Genomic DNA, 20,457 nt, shown 5'->3' with positions numbered 1-20,457 from the left:
TATTCAGGTTTTCTGTTTCTTCTTGATTCAATCATTGTAGCTTTTTTGTGTCCAGTAATTTATCCTTTTCTTCTAGGTTTCCCAATTTTTTATGTATAGTTTTTCATAGTAGTCTATAATCATCCTTTGTATTTTTGTGGTATTAGATGTAATGTTTCCTTTTTTATTTTGAATTTTGAATCTTCTGTTATTTTTTTGTTTTTTTTTTCTTAGTCTAGCTAAAGGTTTGTTAGTTTTGTTTATCTTTTCAAAACACCAACTTTCAGGACCTTTTGTATTTTTCAGGATCTTTTGTATTTTTTTTTTTTTTTTTGTCTCAATATCATTTGTTTCTCTTCTGATCTTTATTCTTTCTTTCTATTTGTTTGAGGTTTGGTTTGTTCTCACTTTTCTAGTTCCTTGAGGTACATCATTAACTTTTTTGAAGTCTTTCTATTTTTTTATTGTTGCTGTAGGCATTTATTGCTATAAACTTCCCCCTTAGTGTTGTTTTGCCTATATTCCATAGCCTCTGCTACATTGTGTTTTCATTTTCATTTGTTTCAAGACATTTTTAAATTTTCTTCTTAATATCCTCATTGACCTATTGGTTGCTCAGGAGCACATTGCTTAGTTTCCATGTATATGTACAGTTTCCAAAGTCCCTTTTGTTATTGATTTTTAGTTTTTTCCACTGTGGTCAGAAAAGATAATTGATTTGATTTTGACTTTTTTAATTTGTTGAAATTTGTTTTGTGACTTAACATATGGTTTATCCTGGAGAATGTTCCATGTGACAGTGAGAAAAAAATGTGTATTCTCCAACAGTTGGATGAAATATTCTGTAAATGTCTGTCAGGTCCATTTTGTCTAGAGTACAGTTTAACTTGAATGCTTCTTTGTTGATTTTCTGCCTTGATGATCTATAGATTCCTTTAAATCTTGGACTATGAGTAAAAAGATACGCTGACTATATTTATACATAATTCACATCATACTTGTTTAAGTACTTCTGGAAAATAAAATTCCAGAAGTATATTTGCTAGATTAATTGTATATGTATTTGTAACCTTTATAGCTATTGCTCATTTGTTTTTCACAGGGGTACATCAAATTATACTCCCACAATAATACATGGAAATTTGTCTTTACCCAGAGTCGTACCAATAGAGTGCATGATCAGATTTATGCATTTTTGCCAATCTGAAAGGTGAATAGTGGTTTCTCAATGTAGTTTCAATTTGTATATATATATTTATCATTAGTAAGTGGAAAGATTTTCTTTATAACTTTTAAGAACCATATTTTTCTTTTCTATAAATGAACATTCACATTCTTTGGTCATTTTTATTGGATTATTACTTATGCCTTATTGATCTTTATTACTAGCAAGATTAGCTAATCCCTTGTGGTGGGAGCTGCAAATGATTTTTTTTAACTTATTGTTTCTCAAGAAGATTTTCTCTTTTGATTCATTGGTCTATGAAAATGATCCTGAACTTCTCTTTATCTTTATTAATATAATGAATTGTATATTAAACAATTTGTTAACACAGTGCCACATTGTTTTTATTTTAAAGTTTTATAATATACTAATACATTATGGAAATATTGCGCTTCATTGCTCTTCTTTTTTAAAGATTTCTTAGTATTATTTGTTTTTCCATATGACATTAGAATCGCTTGTCTATTTCCAAGTAAAAACAAATAAAAACCTATTTTTACTGAGATATATTAACTTATACTTCAATTTGAGGAGAATTGACTTTTTTCCTGATGTTGAATATTATTCAAGTCTTCTGTTGTTTTTCAGGAATGTAGATCTTGAATTTCTTAGTAATATTATCTATTTTTTACTATTTTAAATTAAGATATTTCTCATATTAATTTCATACCAGACTACCATACTAAATTATATTTTTATTCATATCAGGTACAAAATTATACAATTTGAAAGTACAGTAGTGATAATTTACTTTTTCTTTCCAATTTTGACATCTGCAAAATCTTGTTAAAGAAAGTAACTTTGATGTTTCTCTGGTAAATCTGAGTTTGACTTTTGGGCTGAGGGTATATATATTTCATTATTTTAAGTGCCTTTCTATTATTGTTTTCCTAAGATTTATTTGTTAAATTAAGAATAATCAAAGACTGTTGTAAATATCTTTATAGGATTTGTGACGATAACCCTATGATTTTCTCTTCAGCTTTACTAATAAAATTAATTATGTATTAATAAATTTGCATTTCAGAAATGAACCACACTGTTGATAATATGTTATTATTTTAATGTGCTGTTAGAATCTGTTTGCTAATATGTATGATTTTTAAATTAATACTCTTTATTTTGCATTTTTTAATGTAATTCTTTATTATCCATATTTTTCTTCACTGGTCATGTACTGTTATCTGGTATTAAGTACTTTGAGAAAAAAATAAAATCTGAGTTCAATGAGCACTCCTCTAGCTGTGATGTAGTTATTTTATATGCCACTTACATTTTAATAGCTTAACAAATTAAGGGCTTGCCTTCAGGGATGGCTAATTAGAACAGACTAGATGGATACTTTCCAACATGTTGTTTTTTTATATTAAAGAAAAGTTGTTCCAATCTTGGGCTTCTGGAAATATATGTCAGGGTACCAACCAATGGGAATAGCATCTCCTCACTAACTCTCAGGTTGTATGAATAGTAGCTCCTTGGGACAACATTGCCTGAGCAACCACAGTTCTTTCAGTGATACAAAGGCAGAATGCTGATGCACTGATGTGAACCATCTCCTCCACCCTTTCCCTGGCCACCCCAGTATTTGAACATACACATCTGCTTTTCTTACATATCAAAGGGAGATTAGGTTTCAATATTTAATTACCACGTGTCTAGAAATGACATAAATAAAGACTGAGAAAGGAAGCTTCAGAACCCTGCAGCTTTAATTAAGATTGGCTTTTTATGTGTACAATTCTAAGTTGGTTTAGTATTAATATTCTATTGCTATCACAAAAAATGGTAATCTCTCTCATACATCTTTTTTGATTTTTCTTTTCAATGCACTGAAATAATTTAAAAAGGATTGGAATTGTCTATTGAAAAGTATTGGTAGAATTTCCCCACAAGATCACCTTCTTTTGTGAGTTTTAGGTATTTGAGCTTTTTCTCTATTTCTTCTATTAAAATATGTAGGTTTAGATTTTCCTCCCCTTCTGGGATTAGGTTAAATAAATCACATTCTCTCAGAAAACTACCCAGTTCATCTAGATTTTTAAATAAATTTAAGCAACATCTCTCTTATAAAGCTTTTATTTTCCCCTATTTTGTGACTATCCCTCCACATGTCATATTTTTCATAACTAGAGTCTTGCATTTTCTTGATTACACCCACCTTGTCACCACAATTGACTTTTGACTTATATATCAATGTAACTGTTATTTTATATTTTCTTACTAGGAATTTCAGCCTTTTTCTTTGTTAATTGCATACTACTGTCTTATTTTAGTTTCTTTTCTTGTTCTTTTTAACTTTTTCAGTCCTTATTGATTTATCTGCTTTCTTTTTAAAATTGTTTTAATTGATCTGAAATTTAAAGGTATGAATTCCTCTCTATGCATTGTTCTGGCAAATCTCAAAAGTATTGATCTATAGTGTTTTAATTATTCTTTTAAAGAAATTCTACCAATTCAGTTTGTATTCTTCTCTATCCTAAAGGTAATTTGAAATAAATTTTCTTTCAATTTGCCAGGTAATCGAGTCTTTTTGTTTTCTGAGTTTCTTGTTAATTGCTAGTTTTATTGGATTATAGACAGAAAACACAGCAATATATACACTTTGAAAATATTAAAGGGTTTTTTGTAGTTATAGTCAACATCTTATCAGCATTTCTAAAAATGCTAACACCTTGATTTCAGGGCATAGCTCTAAACGTTTGTGTTAGATTTATCTTCTTAATTGATATATTTGTCCACGTGCTCTGTCAGGGATTTAGGGAAGCTAACAAAACTCTTCTACCACAGGATATTTCTAGCTCTCCTTATAGTTTCTGTAATGTCTGCTTTATGGGTATTGCTGTGGCATTATGTTTTGAACCGAAATTCATAACTGTTTTATGTGAATTATTAGCATGATAAAATACACTGCTTATGTTTTGAACCGAAATTCATAACTGTTTTATGTGAATTATTAGCATGATAAAATACACTGCTTATTATTTAATCCTTTTTGGTCTGAATTCCACCTTGTCGAACATAAAGATTGCACCTTGCTTCATTTTCCATTTTCCATTTTTACTTTTGCCTATCCTTTTATTCTATTTCGTTTAGAATCACTTATTTTAATTGAGTCTCTTTGTTTTGTGGCACAATCTGATAACTTTGTCTTTCAATATGTGAATTAAACCCATTGACATTTATTGCTTTGACAGATATGTCTGGTCTTAATTCAATGTCATTTAATATCATATTTCCTATTTCTAGAGCTTTTTAAAAAGTCTTTCAACATGAGATGTTTTGCTTTTTTGTTCATTTTTTTTCAGTTAATAATTCTTCTGAACTTGTAAGAAGATTTTAATTTCTTTCTTCCTTTATTCTAATGGTTCCCTTCCTTGAACAATGATAGATTCGTTTCCTCTTCTTTCTCCCCAACCTTCTATCACCCCATGATTTAGTCACTAATTTTTACTTTCTTATTGTTTACTTTGTGTTCTTAAATCTGATATATACTTGTTTTCCTTGATTTATCAAGTTTAAATTATAGATAATCAGTAAAATTACTTTAAACCCCCATTTGTTCAGTTGTTCATTTTTACATTTTCATATAGTATTTTATTTTGTTTTGTTACCTTAATCTCCACATTTGTTTCATCTCAGTCTTATAATCAATTACATTCAATAGTCATGACATGTCTTTTTATCAATTTCCCCAATCATCTCCTGGCTGACTTAAGTTCATTCTCAGGCAAGAATTCATGGGAAAAATATTAGTTGAGCTCTTACTTGATTAAAACCAGTAAACTTTATACAGTTCAACTTACCCAATGAGGAAATTCGTGTATCATGTGTTTTTTCTTTGAGTATTATGTAGGTGTTTCTATGTTAGTCTCTCTCATTGAATGGTTGCATTTGATAAATTTGAAGCCAATCTGATATCTCTTCATTCTGACTGAAACTTTTTTGACTGGAACCCTAATTTTTTCTCTGTCCTTAAAATCCAATAATTTTAATAAGCAACAACCAAAATTGACCACTCTAATCCCCCCCAACTTGCTCAGAGAATGTTGCATTTTTTCAATATGTAGATTATTATTGAATTAATTATTAATTAATTATCAATTAATTATTTTTTATTTAATAAAAGTTGTCTTGAATTATAATTTTGAGAAAAGTTCTTCCCTTTTTTTTTCTTTTCTTCTTGGGGAATTAATTTTGGTTATGGCAGAACTTCTTTGCCTGCATACTATATTTATCATTTTCTCTTGAAACTATTTTAAATCTAATTTTTGTTTATTTTTTCTCCTAACTATCCTCTGTCCTTTGCTGTCTTTCCCACAGTATTCTCCTTTTCTTGCACAAGCTATGTCAGTCTTATTCCTACACTTTTACTGGGCATTTTCCCATCATGTGGAATATTATTTTGTTATGTTTCTATTGTTTCTTTATTTATTTGCTGGCTTTACCTTTTTCATCAGCTTTTTGGCAGACTTTTTCTGGTGCATGTTTTTCATCTGTGGGTAGGATTTACTAATTCCTCTCACATTTTTCATGGAGAATCTTTGTGTCAGTGCTATAGCCGTCTCATCATTGCTCATCACTGAATGAGTTGAATTTTCCTGGATGGGCAATTGGAAGGAGGTACCTAAGCAAGAGTTTAGGGAAGGAGACAGGGTGGCCTTTTAGGTTTCTCATTCACTGACTACTTCCAACTATTTGGCCTCCTCTTAATTCTTTGTATGGATGTGCCCCCTCTCTTTTTCTGCATAGAATGTCATATAACTGCCGCTCTGAAAAAGGGCCTGCCTGCTCACCCTCGTTCTATACTATTGGTTGTACTAAGCATATAGTTTCTGAAGTTCAAATTGGGCACATTGCTTTTAGTTCAGTAAGTAAATTTTCACTGGAACTTCCTTATATACACTATCACTTGAGCTTTTGCCACTCTGCTCTGATTTTTTTCTTTAATTCTTCCCATGCCGCTTCTACCCATTAGAAGCAAAAGACCCAGTGAGGAAAAAGGGAGACAAATATTAGATTTTGAGAATGAATTATTTGAAATGAGATAAGAAATATTGGAAATAAGATTTGAAAGGTATGCTTAGGCTGACATACTATGAATTTTGACCTTTAAGTTCATGGGAGCTGTATGATGTTTTTAAATGATGGATTAGAAAATCACTTTACATAATTAATCAGACTTTCCAGACTAACTCTATGTAAATGCATATATTTGTGCACAAAATAATGATATTTTTTGGAATTAAAATAAGTTTGGACTAGTGAGTAGGAATTAAACCTATAATTAAAACATTTCCCTGTAAGAACAATGCATGCTATTTAGGAAACTCTGGAAACACAGATATGAATAATGGAGAATTAAAATTTAAAAACTTTGGCTATAGTTACATATAAATGCATACTTTTATTGTTCTAAAATTGGAATCACACTCTAAATATTATACTCTCCTTTGTATTCTTTTAAAATATATATTCTATTAAATAGGATTTTTATAATGGTTGCATAGTATCACATCATATGTAAGTAGTATAATTTATTTTATCAATTCTCTATTACAAAATATTTAGGTGTCTTTGACAGTATAAGTACTATTTTATTAGTCTGATCATTAGACAAATGGCTAATTCCCCTTTCCTGAATCCTTGAGGAAAATAGACATCATAATTTTTAAATGACTTCACCAGTTTGGTATATGAAATATGGTCTCACCCTTATGTTATTTCATAGTTTTAAGTATAAGTGAAATTGAGTTGTTTTTGTTTGTTTGTTTTGTTTGTTTGTTTTTCCTGAATTTGTGGGGCATTTGAATTTCTCCTTTTATAAATTGCCTGTCCATGCTCTATGGCTGGGTAGCTTTGGTGTATTGTCCTTTTTCCATGAAAAAACTGTTTAGCAATTATCACTCCTCTTATTCATCTTTGGTTTGCTTTGTACTTTTGTCTGTCTTTTTAATATAGAACTTTAAATGATTATGAATCTAATAGTATGTTCCTTTATATTTTCTTCTTTTGTTTTTATGCTTAGAAAGAAATTTCTCTTTTTCAAAGTCATACACATATGCAAATATTTTTTCATTTTTGAAATGTTGCAATTATCACTTATTAAATTATTAAATGATCTGAGGACTGTTTCTGTGTTTTTCTATAATGTTTCCTTTGTCTTGCTGATGCTTCTTTACCAGTACTATGCTTGTTTACTTACTGAGTTTTATAATGTGTTATATTATCTTATAAATCATGCATGATATCATTACAAAATTATATAACATACTCCAGTATAATTTTCAATTTCAAAATTTATAATGTTCACTCATATATTCTATATAAACTTAAAAATATTTTGGCATGTTGTAAAAAAAGAGTGCTTTGGAATTTTTATTTTGGCAGCATTAAAACTAAAATATTATTTAGGGAGAATGGATTATCAGGAACACTGTATATCATTTTCTAAAATTTTTATATTTTTCTCTAAACTATTTTGTAGATTTTTTCATGTAATACGAACACACATGCATATGACTTTCTTCTATGTATTTTGTATTTTATATCAGATTAATTCACATTCTTATTAACAATATAAAAGCAACCTATTTCTTTAGGAAATTATTGAAAATTTTTCCACTATTATATGGGGCATTTTTTGCCACCATATGTCTTTAGAGATTCTATTGTGAAAATAGTTTTGCATTAATTGTTTTACCCTTTTCAGCTCTTAGTTTTATCTTAAAATTTTAAAAACAAAATCCTTAACATTTTTTGTTCATTTTATTTTAAATAAGAAAAAAAGTCATTAACTATAACTCATCAGATGATTTTACTACACAAAAATAAAATATTTTAATAACTAATAATATTGTTACCAAAAGTTCTGTACTTGTCTCCATGGCCCACCAAAGAATGAGGACAAGTCGTTTGAGAAAAAGGAAAGAGAAGTTTATTAATTTGCCTGCAAATGAGGAGGGTGGCAGGATCTTGTCTTAAAGGGCCATCATCCTTCCTTTAAGCAGAAATACAGAGCTTTTGAAAGGGAGGTTTCAGCTTTGGGCTATTGCTGTTTAACTACAGCATCTTCTGTGAAGACAAGCTCATGACCTCTGCCTGGACAATTCCATTAAGCCATCTCCTATGGTACAAAGATAAAAGAAAACAAAGAACATTCCTCTGCCCTTCTGATTACTGGCCTCAGGCAGGAATACAGGTTTTAATTCCCAAAAAGAGTTGGGGTGCGGGTTTAAAAAGAAAACTTGTAATACATTTTGCCTTTTTTCAGGCCCTTACCTCTGTTACAATACAGATAAATTGATTTTATCCTCATTATTGTCAATATTATTAATTGCCTTATGACATCATATAGCATTTATCTGCTCAAGTATTTGATATATCACAAATTCGGAGCCCAAATTCCTAAATTATGGTTATTTTTGTAGACCAAAATATAATATCTAATGTTGTTATTTATATTTTAGGTTAGTGGGATGGTTTGGCCATGAACTCAGCACAAGATTTCAAATGGATAACAGTAAGTGTATTCAATTTTACCTGCTAAGTCATTTTATTTTAATTTCATTTCAGTTTTCATCTGTCTTTGTATTATATGTAATATACATGCTCCATGGAGAGTGTACTTTGTAAATGTCACTGAGAATTCTTAAAATAAGAAATGACATTTCCAGAGTGTAAGACTACATGTTTATAGATTTTAGTATGAGTTTGAGTGTATTCCTTTGTAGGGAGATAAAAGGAAATAAAGTCTAACACACAATACATGTGGCTTGGTCAGATCTCATCAATATGGTGTGCCCAAACATCAGGCAGTGAGGGCAGAAGGGAATTTGGGGTTTGAGATCAGATCCGGAGAGACTTGGGTGTTAGTCTCATTTTGCTGCTTAATAGTTCTGTGATCTTGCACAAGCTATATCATCTTGGATCATTTTTTTCCACATACCTAATATGAATAATAGCACCTATTTAAGTGTTTGGTTTAAGGGTAAGTCAAGTTCAAAGCTGTAAACCAAGCCGCACCATAGCAGCGCTTTAATAAATATTCATTTTTATGCCTCTTTTTTTCTAAATATCCTCCGTTTGTGGCTTTTGCCACATACCAAAGAGTGTAGCAATCCCAATGAGTAGTTAAACGTTAGTGGGTAGAAATGAAACTCTACAACACATAGGACTCACAGACTCCGCTGCTTCTTTTTCCTGAGTGATTTTATTTCTCAATCACATGGGATATAGAAAGCATCACAGGTGTTTTCAGAATTCAGCATAAACTTGATCCTTCAGATTCCTTCAAACCCCAAGATAATGTTTTATATATGCAGATGTTCCTCCACTTACGATGTAGTTATGTCTCGATAAATCCTTGTAAATTGAAAATATTGTAAGTGAAAAATGCACTTAATACCCCTAACCTGACAGTCACCGTAGCTTAGCCTAGCCTACCTTAGGCATACTCAGAACACTTACATCAGCCTACAGTTGGGCAAAATCATCTAACATAAAGCCTATTTTACAATAAAGTGTTCAATATCTCAAGTAATTTACTGAATACTGTGCTGACAGTGAAAAACAGAATGGCTGTATGGGTGCTTGAAGTATGCTTTCTACTGAGCGTGAATCGCTTTCCCATCACTGTAAAGTTGAAAAATTTTTAAGTCCAACCACTGGAAGTGGAAAATCATCTGTATTGGGATTTGCAACATTCAAATTACAAAATAGGCTATTCCTGTCAAATCAGGAAACCTGTATTTTATCTTGTCTGTTGAAGTAATCAGCTCTGTTATTCTTAATTCTTAAATTCTTTGAGGTGGCTTTTCTTATCTGTAAATAAAAGAATTAAATTAGATCAGGGAATCCAAACTTTTTCTATGAAGGATGAGACAGAAAATGTTTTAAGCCTTTTAGGCTACACAGTCCCTGTGGAAAATACTCAGCTGTGTCACTGTGGTGCTAAAGCAGCCATAGATGACACACAAATGAATAATTGTGGCTATGTTCCAAAAAAGCTATATTTAAAAAAACAGGTAATGTGGGTCAAATTTGGCCCACAGGCCATAGTTTGTCAAGTCCTGGAGCCAATGAATATTTAAAAAGCCATAATGTTTTAACATTTTTTTAGTCAATCTTAGTTTTAACTTGATCTGGAGCTAGATATCTTAACCCTATTGGATTTAACTTGTTACAATTTAATCTACTTAATTGTAATTGGGATAGTATCTGCTATTAATTTACCTATTTTATATATCAGATTTGGGCAGATCTTTTTTTAAAGCTCCCTCTCATCCTTTTCCAAAGAGAAGCCACTTGACCTAATAATCCTAGAGCTAAAAGTTAGTCATTTCATTCATACTTCTGCCTTTAGGTGACATTACAATTATATTTCATTCAAATTTTGAAGTTCTGTCTCATTGACATGGCTTCATAATAGAAAAGCAAAGCGTGGGCAGTACAAGGAATGCTGCCTTGGGAATGGGAAGGCAGGGGAGGGGGTCCAGAAAAACTTCCAGAAGAGGTCATTTTTATCTTGTGTCAAAGGTTCTAGTGGCTCCATTGGGTTTCTTTTAAATATCTCAGAAATCCTACCTAGGAATAAATGTTTAAGTTTTACTCTTTTACTCTTTATCATTTGACTGTCTTTATGGACACTTTCTAAGGTACATCCTATAAAAATGACATGATATTAATTTTTCAGAGCTGCAGTTAATCCCTGGGGTCAGTGGATTCCGAATTTCAAATCCTCCCATTTTGTTGGTTTGTTCCTTACACGCTAGTTTAGAGGTAAGTGATCTATGTTTCAAACTTCCCACATCTGTATCTTTTTTTTGACCTAATTGCAACAATTTGTAGTACTTTTTCTGCTAAACAGCATAATTATAAACGTGTGCTGTGCATGAGCAATGGACAAAAGGCAGCATTCTCCTTTAGGAAAGTACCCACGTGATGATTGTGTCCCTTCATTTATATCACCACACCTAGCACATGCTAGGCACATTGGTGACATGGAGCAAATATTAAATGGAACTCAGAGGGAGACACATTTTTTGTTCTACTTAGAATCTGTGTAAACTTGAATAAGTTACTTAACCTTCTTTTGGTCTCTCTATATACTAACTAAGCATGCAATATTTTGCTCTTCATTAATCCACTCGTTTACATGAATTTATTGAGGAAGTATTATGTGCCAGATGTTGTGAGTACTGGAGACTGTTTCTTCTAGCTCAGTGTGAGTCAACGAACTGACAAAGTGCTATGTGACAAAGCACAGGAAGACTTACTTTAAGGAGAAAAAAAACTATGACTAATCAGAGTAAAACAAAGATTGAGTAAGGTTGCCTCATGAGGTAGGGTGGGTGTTTTTTTTGTTTTGTTTTTGTTTTCTAAGACTTCTATGCCTTTATGTCCGTATATAATTTCTACAATTACTAACTCAATATTTTCCTTTAAATTTGTTCATATTTTTACATAAATTTAGTCTCACCCTGAAATTAATATCCATAAAATCAGTTAGTTTATATATAATAGATAAATATAGATATATATATATACATATCTAGAAAATATACTGATTCCTTAGATATTATTAGAGTTAGACTGTTTATTCTAGTAAATATATTGCTTAATAATTATATACTGTATAGTTAATAATATTAACATACATATTAAGTCAATATATATTTTATATACATATATTTAAGTAAAATATATTTTAAGTAAATATACATATATATTTCTAACAGAGACTATATATGTTTATATATAGATATATATAGCTATTTAAAGAAGAATTTGAATTTTTTTCTTTAATTATGGATCAAATCATCTAGTTTATGATACTTCAGGAAATTCTGTTGTAGAGGATTCCAGCATCAAATGAATGACTGGAAAAAGACTTTGAAAATTCCTTCCAAATCTAAAATTCTAGAATTCTGTGAACAATTATAGCAGTTTCTCATTCTGGCCACTGGATGGCAGTGTCAAGTTCCTCTGTTTTTATGCAGCCTCACCACTGCATAGTGATACTCTCATTTCATTCCATCCAGATTTAAAGAGCACCTACTCAGTTTGACCACTAGATGGAGCTTGTGCTGTTTTCACTTGGCAGAATTTTTTTTTTTTTTAACTTGGAAAATAGACCCAGTAACGAGATTTTTCAGCCAGTGATACCTTTTTTTGAAAGTTTTTTTTGAGCAAAAATATGTCTAGTAAATCAGATGATGATATCTGAGTTGTTTTTATGCTATGCATTCAAATAAATATTTTGTTTTTAAAACAAAACAAAGTTCCTGCTTTCTTGGCAAGTTTTATATCAGGGAAAGATGAACGACAGTATGAAAAGCACTAAGACATACCTATCTGTGGAAGAGCTAGTACTTGAAGAAATTTCCTCTGATTTTCCTTATCTTTGCAAATGACTTCTCAGAGGTATCTAGAGATTTCCTTGTAGGCACTCTCATTTTGGTATGCTCTCTGCAACGGGAAGGCTGGCTTTTCTTCCAGTAGTCACCCTTTCCTTGTGGAAAAGGAGGCAGATTCTTATTTTTCCTATCCCTTTATCTTCCTTCCAAACTGTATTACAGTCATCTAGACAAAGTTCTTATTTTCATTTACAATCTGAGGACTCATTTATTTTTTTCCCTTTCATGTCTAAATTTAAACCCAGCAAAAGGACCCTAAAAGCCAAGAGAAGGAGGGTATACACGTCTCTGGAGCTTCTTTACACTTAAGTATTTCTCTAGAGCCTTTTACTGAAGTCATTCATTACAGAGGCTATATTCTAAACAAAATCTTTAGTTAATCAAGCCTTATATAGGTCAAAGTGTTTTTCATAATTCCTACCCCCCCATTATAAATTGCAAAAAATTAAAATTACAAAATAATGCATTTATAATAATTGCTTTCCATTCTGTATCTGTTTAAGTCTACTTTCTAGACACTTATGAGCTTGCCATATGAGTAAGTATCAGTGAATTTAGCCATGTTAATACTTACCTTATCATTTTAAAATAGTTCATTGCATTGTAGGAGATGGGGGTTGAAGTTTGAATAAATGAAAGAAATAAATGTATGAATCAAACTGCTGTCATTATTGTTTCTTCTTTCAAAAATATTCTGCATAGTGAAATACCAACTGGAGGAGAGATTCTATATTTGAGAATCAATTACACATAAATAGCTCAGATTTTCAGTGCAATGATTTTTTTAAAAAAAGATATTAATGTGGCTTTGCTTATAATTGCATGAATATATGATTGATTGGTATTAAAATAGCAGCTTATAATCGGTTTCAAACTGTCTTTTTCTTTATATTATTGGATCTTAGTCATTTATACAATAATTTCTTAAATAGTCTGGATTAAGAGAAGGAGCATGAGGCTGGGACTCAGGTGGCAAGTACTCTGTCCCTCTCTGAACACTAAGCAACAACTCACAAGCAACAACTACTCTTGAGTTTATTTGCCTTGATTTTTAAATGAAGATGTTTGGACTGGATTACTTTAGAATTCCCCTCAATCTTCCATTTACTTATTTTGAAATTAAATAATACATTCATATTGTATTTTGAAAGTTCATATTTCTATGTAGCAATAGGTAGACAATTTTTAGACCCTTTCAGTATATGAGTTCATCACAAAATAAATAGCTTCAAAACACAAAATTAGAGCATTCAATTAAAATACATGGAAGAGTCAAAAGACTCAGGACACAAAAGTACACTACGTGTTTCCTCACAAAGTTATTAGGAAGCCAATTTTATAAATTAAAAAAAAATGACAATTGAAAACATCATACTATAGTTATTTTTCCTGATTAATCTTATCTAACTTTCCTAGCTTTGTGTTTATTTTACTCAGCAAGAAAAAAATAATCCAAGTAATTAAAACTCTGCCAAGAATTCTCTAATGAGCTAAATAGTTTTCAAGCTACACTTCTCATTTTTTTCTAATTTTAAAGTTATTTTTTCTTAATATTGAAAGCATAAAAACTGATATACAAAAATAAAATAGGATATTTATTCTACTTTCCCACTAGTAGATCCTCTTAATATTTTTATGTGAGGCCTCAGAAGAGACTTTTACCCCCAAGACAGGAATCTAAGATTCCCTTGGAATGTGGCTGCCCTTGGTGTGGTTGTAATGTGGGAAATAGTTTTATATTTAAGTTATTTTATTAATAAAGCATAACAACATTCCACAGTATATTAAAATTGAAACTATTTGTCCTACAAAAAAAAAGTTGGTTTCTAATTATCAGGAGAAATCTGCAAGAGCAAGACCCTCTAACCTCTTTAAAAAATTATAGACTTAAGTAATGTTCCCCCAAGTCTTACTAACTTATGAATGCAAATGAACCAAAATGTGTGACGAATTAAAAGTAATTCGTCACACATCGCCTGTACCTGCATATTACACCACCTATAGCAGAACCATAAAATTGCCTAGAATTACTTTTATTAATTAGAATTTCCTATAATATTACGAATCTCCAGAGAGAATCTTGGAAAGATTCCTCTCATAATTTTTTTATTCTAAACCTCACAGCCAAACCACCAGTGGCCCATGCCTTGCCTGTCCCTGCCCTCCGAGAATGTTGATTCTTGGCCCTGATCCACAACTTGGCTGGCTTCCCTGGAGTCCTCAGTGGGCCAAGTCTACCTACATTTTGTTTTACACGAGCAAATGAAGAGATACTTCCTACCAAATTCTGTGTAAGTTCAGGTCACCTGAGTCCTGAAGCAGTATTGTTTGCACCCGAGATCTCAGTGGCTTATGAAAGAAAAATATCAGCCTCCACTTGCAACTGATGTCTTTGTAGGCTTCAGACACAGTCTGAGGTCTGGTTGAAGAGAGAGAGAGGGAGAGACAGGTACCATTCTATGCTCTTTCTCCTCTCTTCCTTAGATACTATTACCTTCAATGCAACTCCCGTCCTCTCCTTCAGCCAAATCCACAGCCTCCATACAATATAGTTCCTGAAAATCTATGCCTGAATAGTTTGAGTCCTATCAGAATATCTGCCCACTCAGGCAACGGTGTACATACAAAAATAAATATTTTCACAAGCTTGATAAAGTCTGGTATCACCAAATGACCCTATCTTTGCTCTTGATATTTTTGCTCATAATACAGAAAAGGAACATTAAGTGGCAGGCCAGTGCATCATGCTCTGTTTGCAGTTCACTCAGTTCTTATACATAGGATGTATTTTTAAACTCTACTTGACCTTAAGAGATAAGCCAGAAAAGCACGTCTGTACTGACCCCTAATGTTCCAACAGCAGTTACTGTGTGCCCTTGTCACTCATCTTAGTATAAGACACCTCAGGCAGCAAAGACAGTATTTTCACACCAATGCTAGAGTTTAGAAGGGGAAAAACAAGAGGAAAGAGAAAGGAAGAGAGGGAGGAAAGGATCAAATGCTTCAGTAATAATAAATGTGTTTTCTAACATTATTTGCATCCCTGTCTGAGAAAACTTAGCTTTATTATTTAACTGCTTGTTTTCTTACTGTTCAACTGAGAGAGATTTAGGAGTCAGTAAAACAATTATAAATAACATTAATAACACCACTTTCCATGTATGCATGCGTGTTTGACCCATATTGCACTTTTTGTGGACCACACAAACTTTATATTAGAATAGAAAAAGCCTTTTTGGATATGATTTTATAAAATAGTTTTGGGGGAAAAGCTTAAATTTTATAATATCTAAATGCATTTATTAAGGTGAGTTTTACTTACTCAGTTCATTTAAAATAACTTGAAGGTATGTGATATTCACTTAATACTTTCTTTTGCAAATATTCTTTAAGTGATACTTGTACAATTTTTCTGTCATGGAAACCTCACCTTCAGTTTTTAATGGCAAGCCATTTAAAAGAGGACATGCTTTTACAAAAAAGATTATGTAAAGGGGATACTTATTGGGAAAAAGTGGACATTTCCTTTTTATGTATGATTTACACTTAATTTTTGCTTCTTTGTAAATGAATACAACACTTTAATCCGATTGTTTCTCATTCTGCAGATCTTTAAGCAGGCAACTATGAAAGCATTGAGGAGAAAATCTATTTTGCTAACTGGTTATCTGGAATACCTGATCAAGCATTACTACAGCAAAGATAAAGCAGACACCAAGAAACCAATGGTGAACATAATTACTCCATCCCGTGTAGAGGATCGGGGTTGCCAGCTGACACTAACATTTTCTGTTTCTAAGAAAAATGTTTTCCAAGAACTAGAAAAAAGAGGAGTGGTTGTAAGTATGTCTCTTACTTTGCCCCCAGATTTTCTTTATGGGCTGCATGTGGAGGACAAAAATTGGATCTTTTGGTTTATTCAGTGTTCCATGTTATTTCACATGGATCAGTCAGTTAAGGATGAATTAAGTGCCAAGTAAGCAGTCAGCATCCTGCTAACTGAAGGGCGTAGAGATCTGTCACTTCTGATAAAAGGGAAGGAACCGCAAATTTTGGTGAAAGGAAATAGTTTTGTGTAACTTATTCATCCTTTTCATAACAGTTTGGGCAGGAAATAATTATTTTATAATTGATCAGGACATGTTTTCACTAGTTTGTACTAGTGGAAACTTCAGTATATATTTATTGGATAAATGGAATTAAAGAGCATATCGATTTAGTGAAGGGAAAAATAAAAGAAATCAGTCTTATGTAATTGCTTGATAGAACTAAGTTATTTTGATAGAATTAAGTTATTTTATTTTCAACCTTGTGAGTTCAGTTAAAAAAGATATGTAAACATTTGTCATGAGTGGTAACATTGCAAGGAGTAATTTTTTTTTTTTAATCTTTAACTTTATGCAGCCTTCTTAATCTCTTGGAGAGCCATTGGTAATAAATGTTAACTGAGTAATTTCAGGGAAAAAAGTTGATAACACATGTATTTCTCATGATAATATAATTTAAGCACTGTTCCACTCATGTGGACCTCCAAACCTTTAGGAGAGGTTACCCCCAACTCCAGGGACACAAGTCAAAATATCAAGATTCCAGATCAAGCTCTGCCATTTCCAAGCTGTCTGTCCTCTTGGGAAAGTTCATTAAGATCTACTGGCTTGAGATTTTTTTCCATCTGTATTTTGGGTGTAAAACTACTCACCTCAAAGAGTTGCTATGGGAATTAAATGGGACAGCATACATAAACTATATTCAATTAATATATTGTCTAGTCTATGGTGGGTATTTCTGCAAGTTAGCCATAGTGATCGTCAAGCCAGATCAAATGGTCTGGTGCTACTGCAGGACCTACCAGCATTCCCAGAGATGTAACCCACTCCTTACCTGCAAGGTCAAAGATCAGAGAATTAAATTTAAGGATCATTTGCTAAAATTCTCCAGATCCCAGTGAAATTCTCATTCATTTAAATTTGTCCAAGGGTTCCAGTCCCTCCAGGATTTCGCCACAGAAAAATTGTCTCTATGATCTGTTGGATGTTTAAAGAAGCTAACTGCTAAGTGGACTTCAGGGAACTACTTTGGATATTCATGTACCAACCCATTCTTACTTTAATTATTTTAAAGAGGAAAGTTTAAATAACATAAAAACTCTGTGTTTTACTTAACATGAAAACAATTTGCTTACCTATTAATATTTAAGGAAATCAGGATGAATGCTTTGCATAAGTTTACCTTGAACGTAGCTTTTCAGTGTGTGAATAATGCTATCATTATTGTGACTTCATTTATGTTTGTCCCCACAGTGTGACAAGCGGGAACCAAATGGCATTCGAGTGGCTCCAGTTCCTCTCTACAATTCTTTCCATGATGTTTATAGATTTATCAATCTGCTCAATTCTGTGCTTGACTCTACACAAACAAAAAATTAGCAGTGTTTTCTAGAATAACTTAGACAAATTATAATGAAAGGTGCTATGCTTATTTTACTGGTATTTGTTTTTTAATTATTGACAGTATTTCAAAATTGACTGCATATAACTGGCAATAAATTGTATACTTTATAGAAAAATATGATATAATTTTTCAGTCTATGGCCCTGAGGAGTCCACATGGCTGTCTAGTCTCTTGGTGTGTGGGGGATCAAAGACTATATTGGTCCATGTATTATGGACAGTCTCAATTAGCTGTCACATTTCATGGTCATCAAAATGTTTTATGCTGGTTTAATTTATAATTTGACTGACAAATTCATAATGTATGTGGAATTCTTGTGTTAATTTTGAAAATAGTACTTTAGTTTGAACTAACCAAGGAAAAGAAAAGACATTTCCTGGCATGGTGGCTTTCAAATATTTTTGGCCACAATCCACATTATTACTGCTGATCTCTAATATCGGTCTAGAGACTGTTGGTCTCTAATATCAGAGACTGGTATTTAAGTGTGTATATGCCAAATTTTATTGACTCTAAGATATTTTTGTCATATTTTAACAACTTTGAAAGATGACATATCTTTCAATTTTCAATCAATAGCTTCTTACAAGCACCATTGGCCATTCTCTCACATTACCATCTCTGAAATTAGCGTGCTTCTCATAATGAGTAGGTACCATCTTGTATTTGATTTAAAGAAATGGTACTTTAGCAAAAGTAAAAGTTTTCTAAATTATTTGCCTGTGCTCTGATATTTATTATTCTATTTTATCTCATTATAAAAAATGTTGGTGGAAACTCATTAAATTGATCTCCTCACTCACTCTTGGGACCTGATTCACACTTTCAAGAATGTTACTTTGTTTAATGTTACCATAATCTCTCTTTTTTTTTTTTTAATGGTACCTTCCCTTGAGATAAGAGCTTAGATATTACTCTTTCTCCAAAAGTAGTTAATAAATCACCCTGAGATATTTTTTGAAGATTAGAACTAGGAAATGAATGCTTTTATCCTTGGACCTTTTTATGTCAAATCTATGTACCTTGCTTATCCACTATCATAACTAAAGTTACACTCAGTCCTGTTGGACTTCACTAGTTTTCAGTTGTTGATGCCACAGCCACTGTCTATGAATTGGCAGAGTAGTCTACATCTATATACATAGCCAGCAAGAAAGAGTGACTACGACATAATTATTGCTCCTGATTGAACAAATCTGAATTGAATTAAACTAACTTAGACAACCTCTTTGGATGGTAGACCTAAATAGTAAAATGTGGAACTCTGACATCAACACCTACCACCACCAGCAGCTACTGATATTTATCAAGTACTTATCATGCACTATGTATTGTGCTGTGCTACTTATGTGGTATCTTTCTTAATTGAGTGGTTACATAATTGCTTTCATAAAGCTTCCCACTAACATTCATCTTCATAGGTGGAAGAGTTCTCAAAATCTTAAAACTCAACCGTATATGGTTTCATATAGAAGGAATCACTTTTGAACCTCACAGTGGTAAACAAAATAGATGTGGTTCCAGTTCTCATGGAACATGAGCTTACTTAGTAGGAGAAACACATATTAAACATGTAAATATATAACTACAAATCATAACTTCTATGAAAGACAAATAGATGATACTATGAGCAAAAAACCCTGAGGGATATTAAATAGATAGTTGAGTAAGGAAAAGTCTTTGAAGGTGCTTCTAAGTTTAGGCTTTAAAATATTTCATGCTAATCACATTAAAAGTATATCAAATTTATGTACAAATTGTTCAAAGCACCACGGTTACTCATCACCCAGGTTAAGGAACAGAGCATGAGTAACTCTTCAGCTTGCATTCCACTCCCTCGCCAAATCCAGACATAACCACTGAATTATATTTTATCATTCCCTTATTTTAAGTTTCTCTCTGAGCTATCTGTACTTTCCCATTGACTAATTTGTTTATTCTTTCATCAATACCACCCTGCCTTAATTATTAATACTATAACTACATATATATATGTATATATATACACACTACAATGGGGCCTGGCATCTGCTAGATTAAATCTCTCAGCTTCTTTTTATTAGGGTTGTCCTGGTCATCCCAGGCCCCTTTATCCTTTATTTTTTATTTTTTATAATACATCTAAGTAAATTTAGAATAAATCTTTTGTGTTCCATAAAAACCCATGGCTGGATTTAAATTGAATTTCAATTAAATTTTAGATCAGTTTTGGAAGCATTGACTCATTTCAGCATAGAGCCTTCTAGACCATGACATTTATCTCCATTTATTTATGACTTCTTTAATGTTTTTCAAAAAGTTTTATTTTCTTCATTATGGAACTGCACATTTATAGCTTGACATATTCCTAAGTACTTTATAATCTTATTGCTACCCACATGTTATTTT

General features: G+C 31.9%; 1 protein-coding gene across 2 annotated transcripts in view; it reads left to right on the top strand.

The window, feature by feature from the left end:
- KYNU (kynureninase) overlaps positions 1-18,754 on the top strand; it is a 139,669-nt gene extending 120,915 nt beyond the window's left edge. For both annotated transcript variants that reach the window (XM_069473018.1, XM_069473027.1), the window contains exons 11-14: positions 8,671-8,723; positions 10,896-10,981; positions 16,227-16,457; positions 17,919-18,754. In XM_069473018.1, the coding sequence (XP_069329119.1) occupies positions 8,671-8,723; positions 10,896-10,981; positions 16,227-16,457; positions 17,919-18,044 (496 nt within the window). In that variant the 3' untranslated portion in view covers positions 18,045-18,754. The remainder of the gene's footprint in view (positions 1-8,670; positions 8,724-10,895; positions 10,982-16,226; positions 16,458-17,918) is intronic.
- The last annotated feature ends 1,703 nt before the right edge of the window (positions 18,755-20,457 follow it).

The sequence above is a fragment of the Eulemur rufifrons genome, chromosome 1 (assembly GCF_041146395.1).
Source record: "Eulemur rufifrons isolate Redbay chromosome 1, OSU_ERuf_1, whole genome shotgun sequence".
Lineage (NCBI taxonomy): Eukaryota > Metazoa > Chordata > Mammalia > Primates > Lemuridae > Eulemur > Eulemur rufifrons.
Note: the sequence above shows the minus strand (reverse complement) of the source record. Positions and strands in the feature narration are given on the sequence as shown.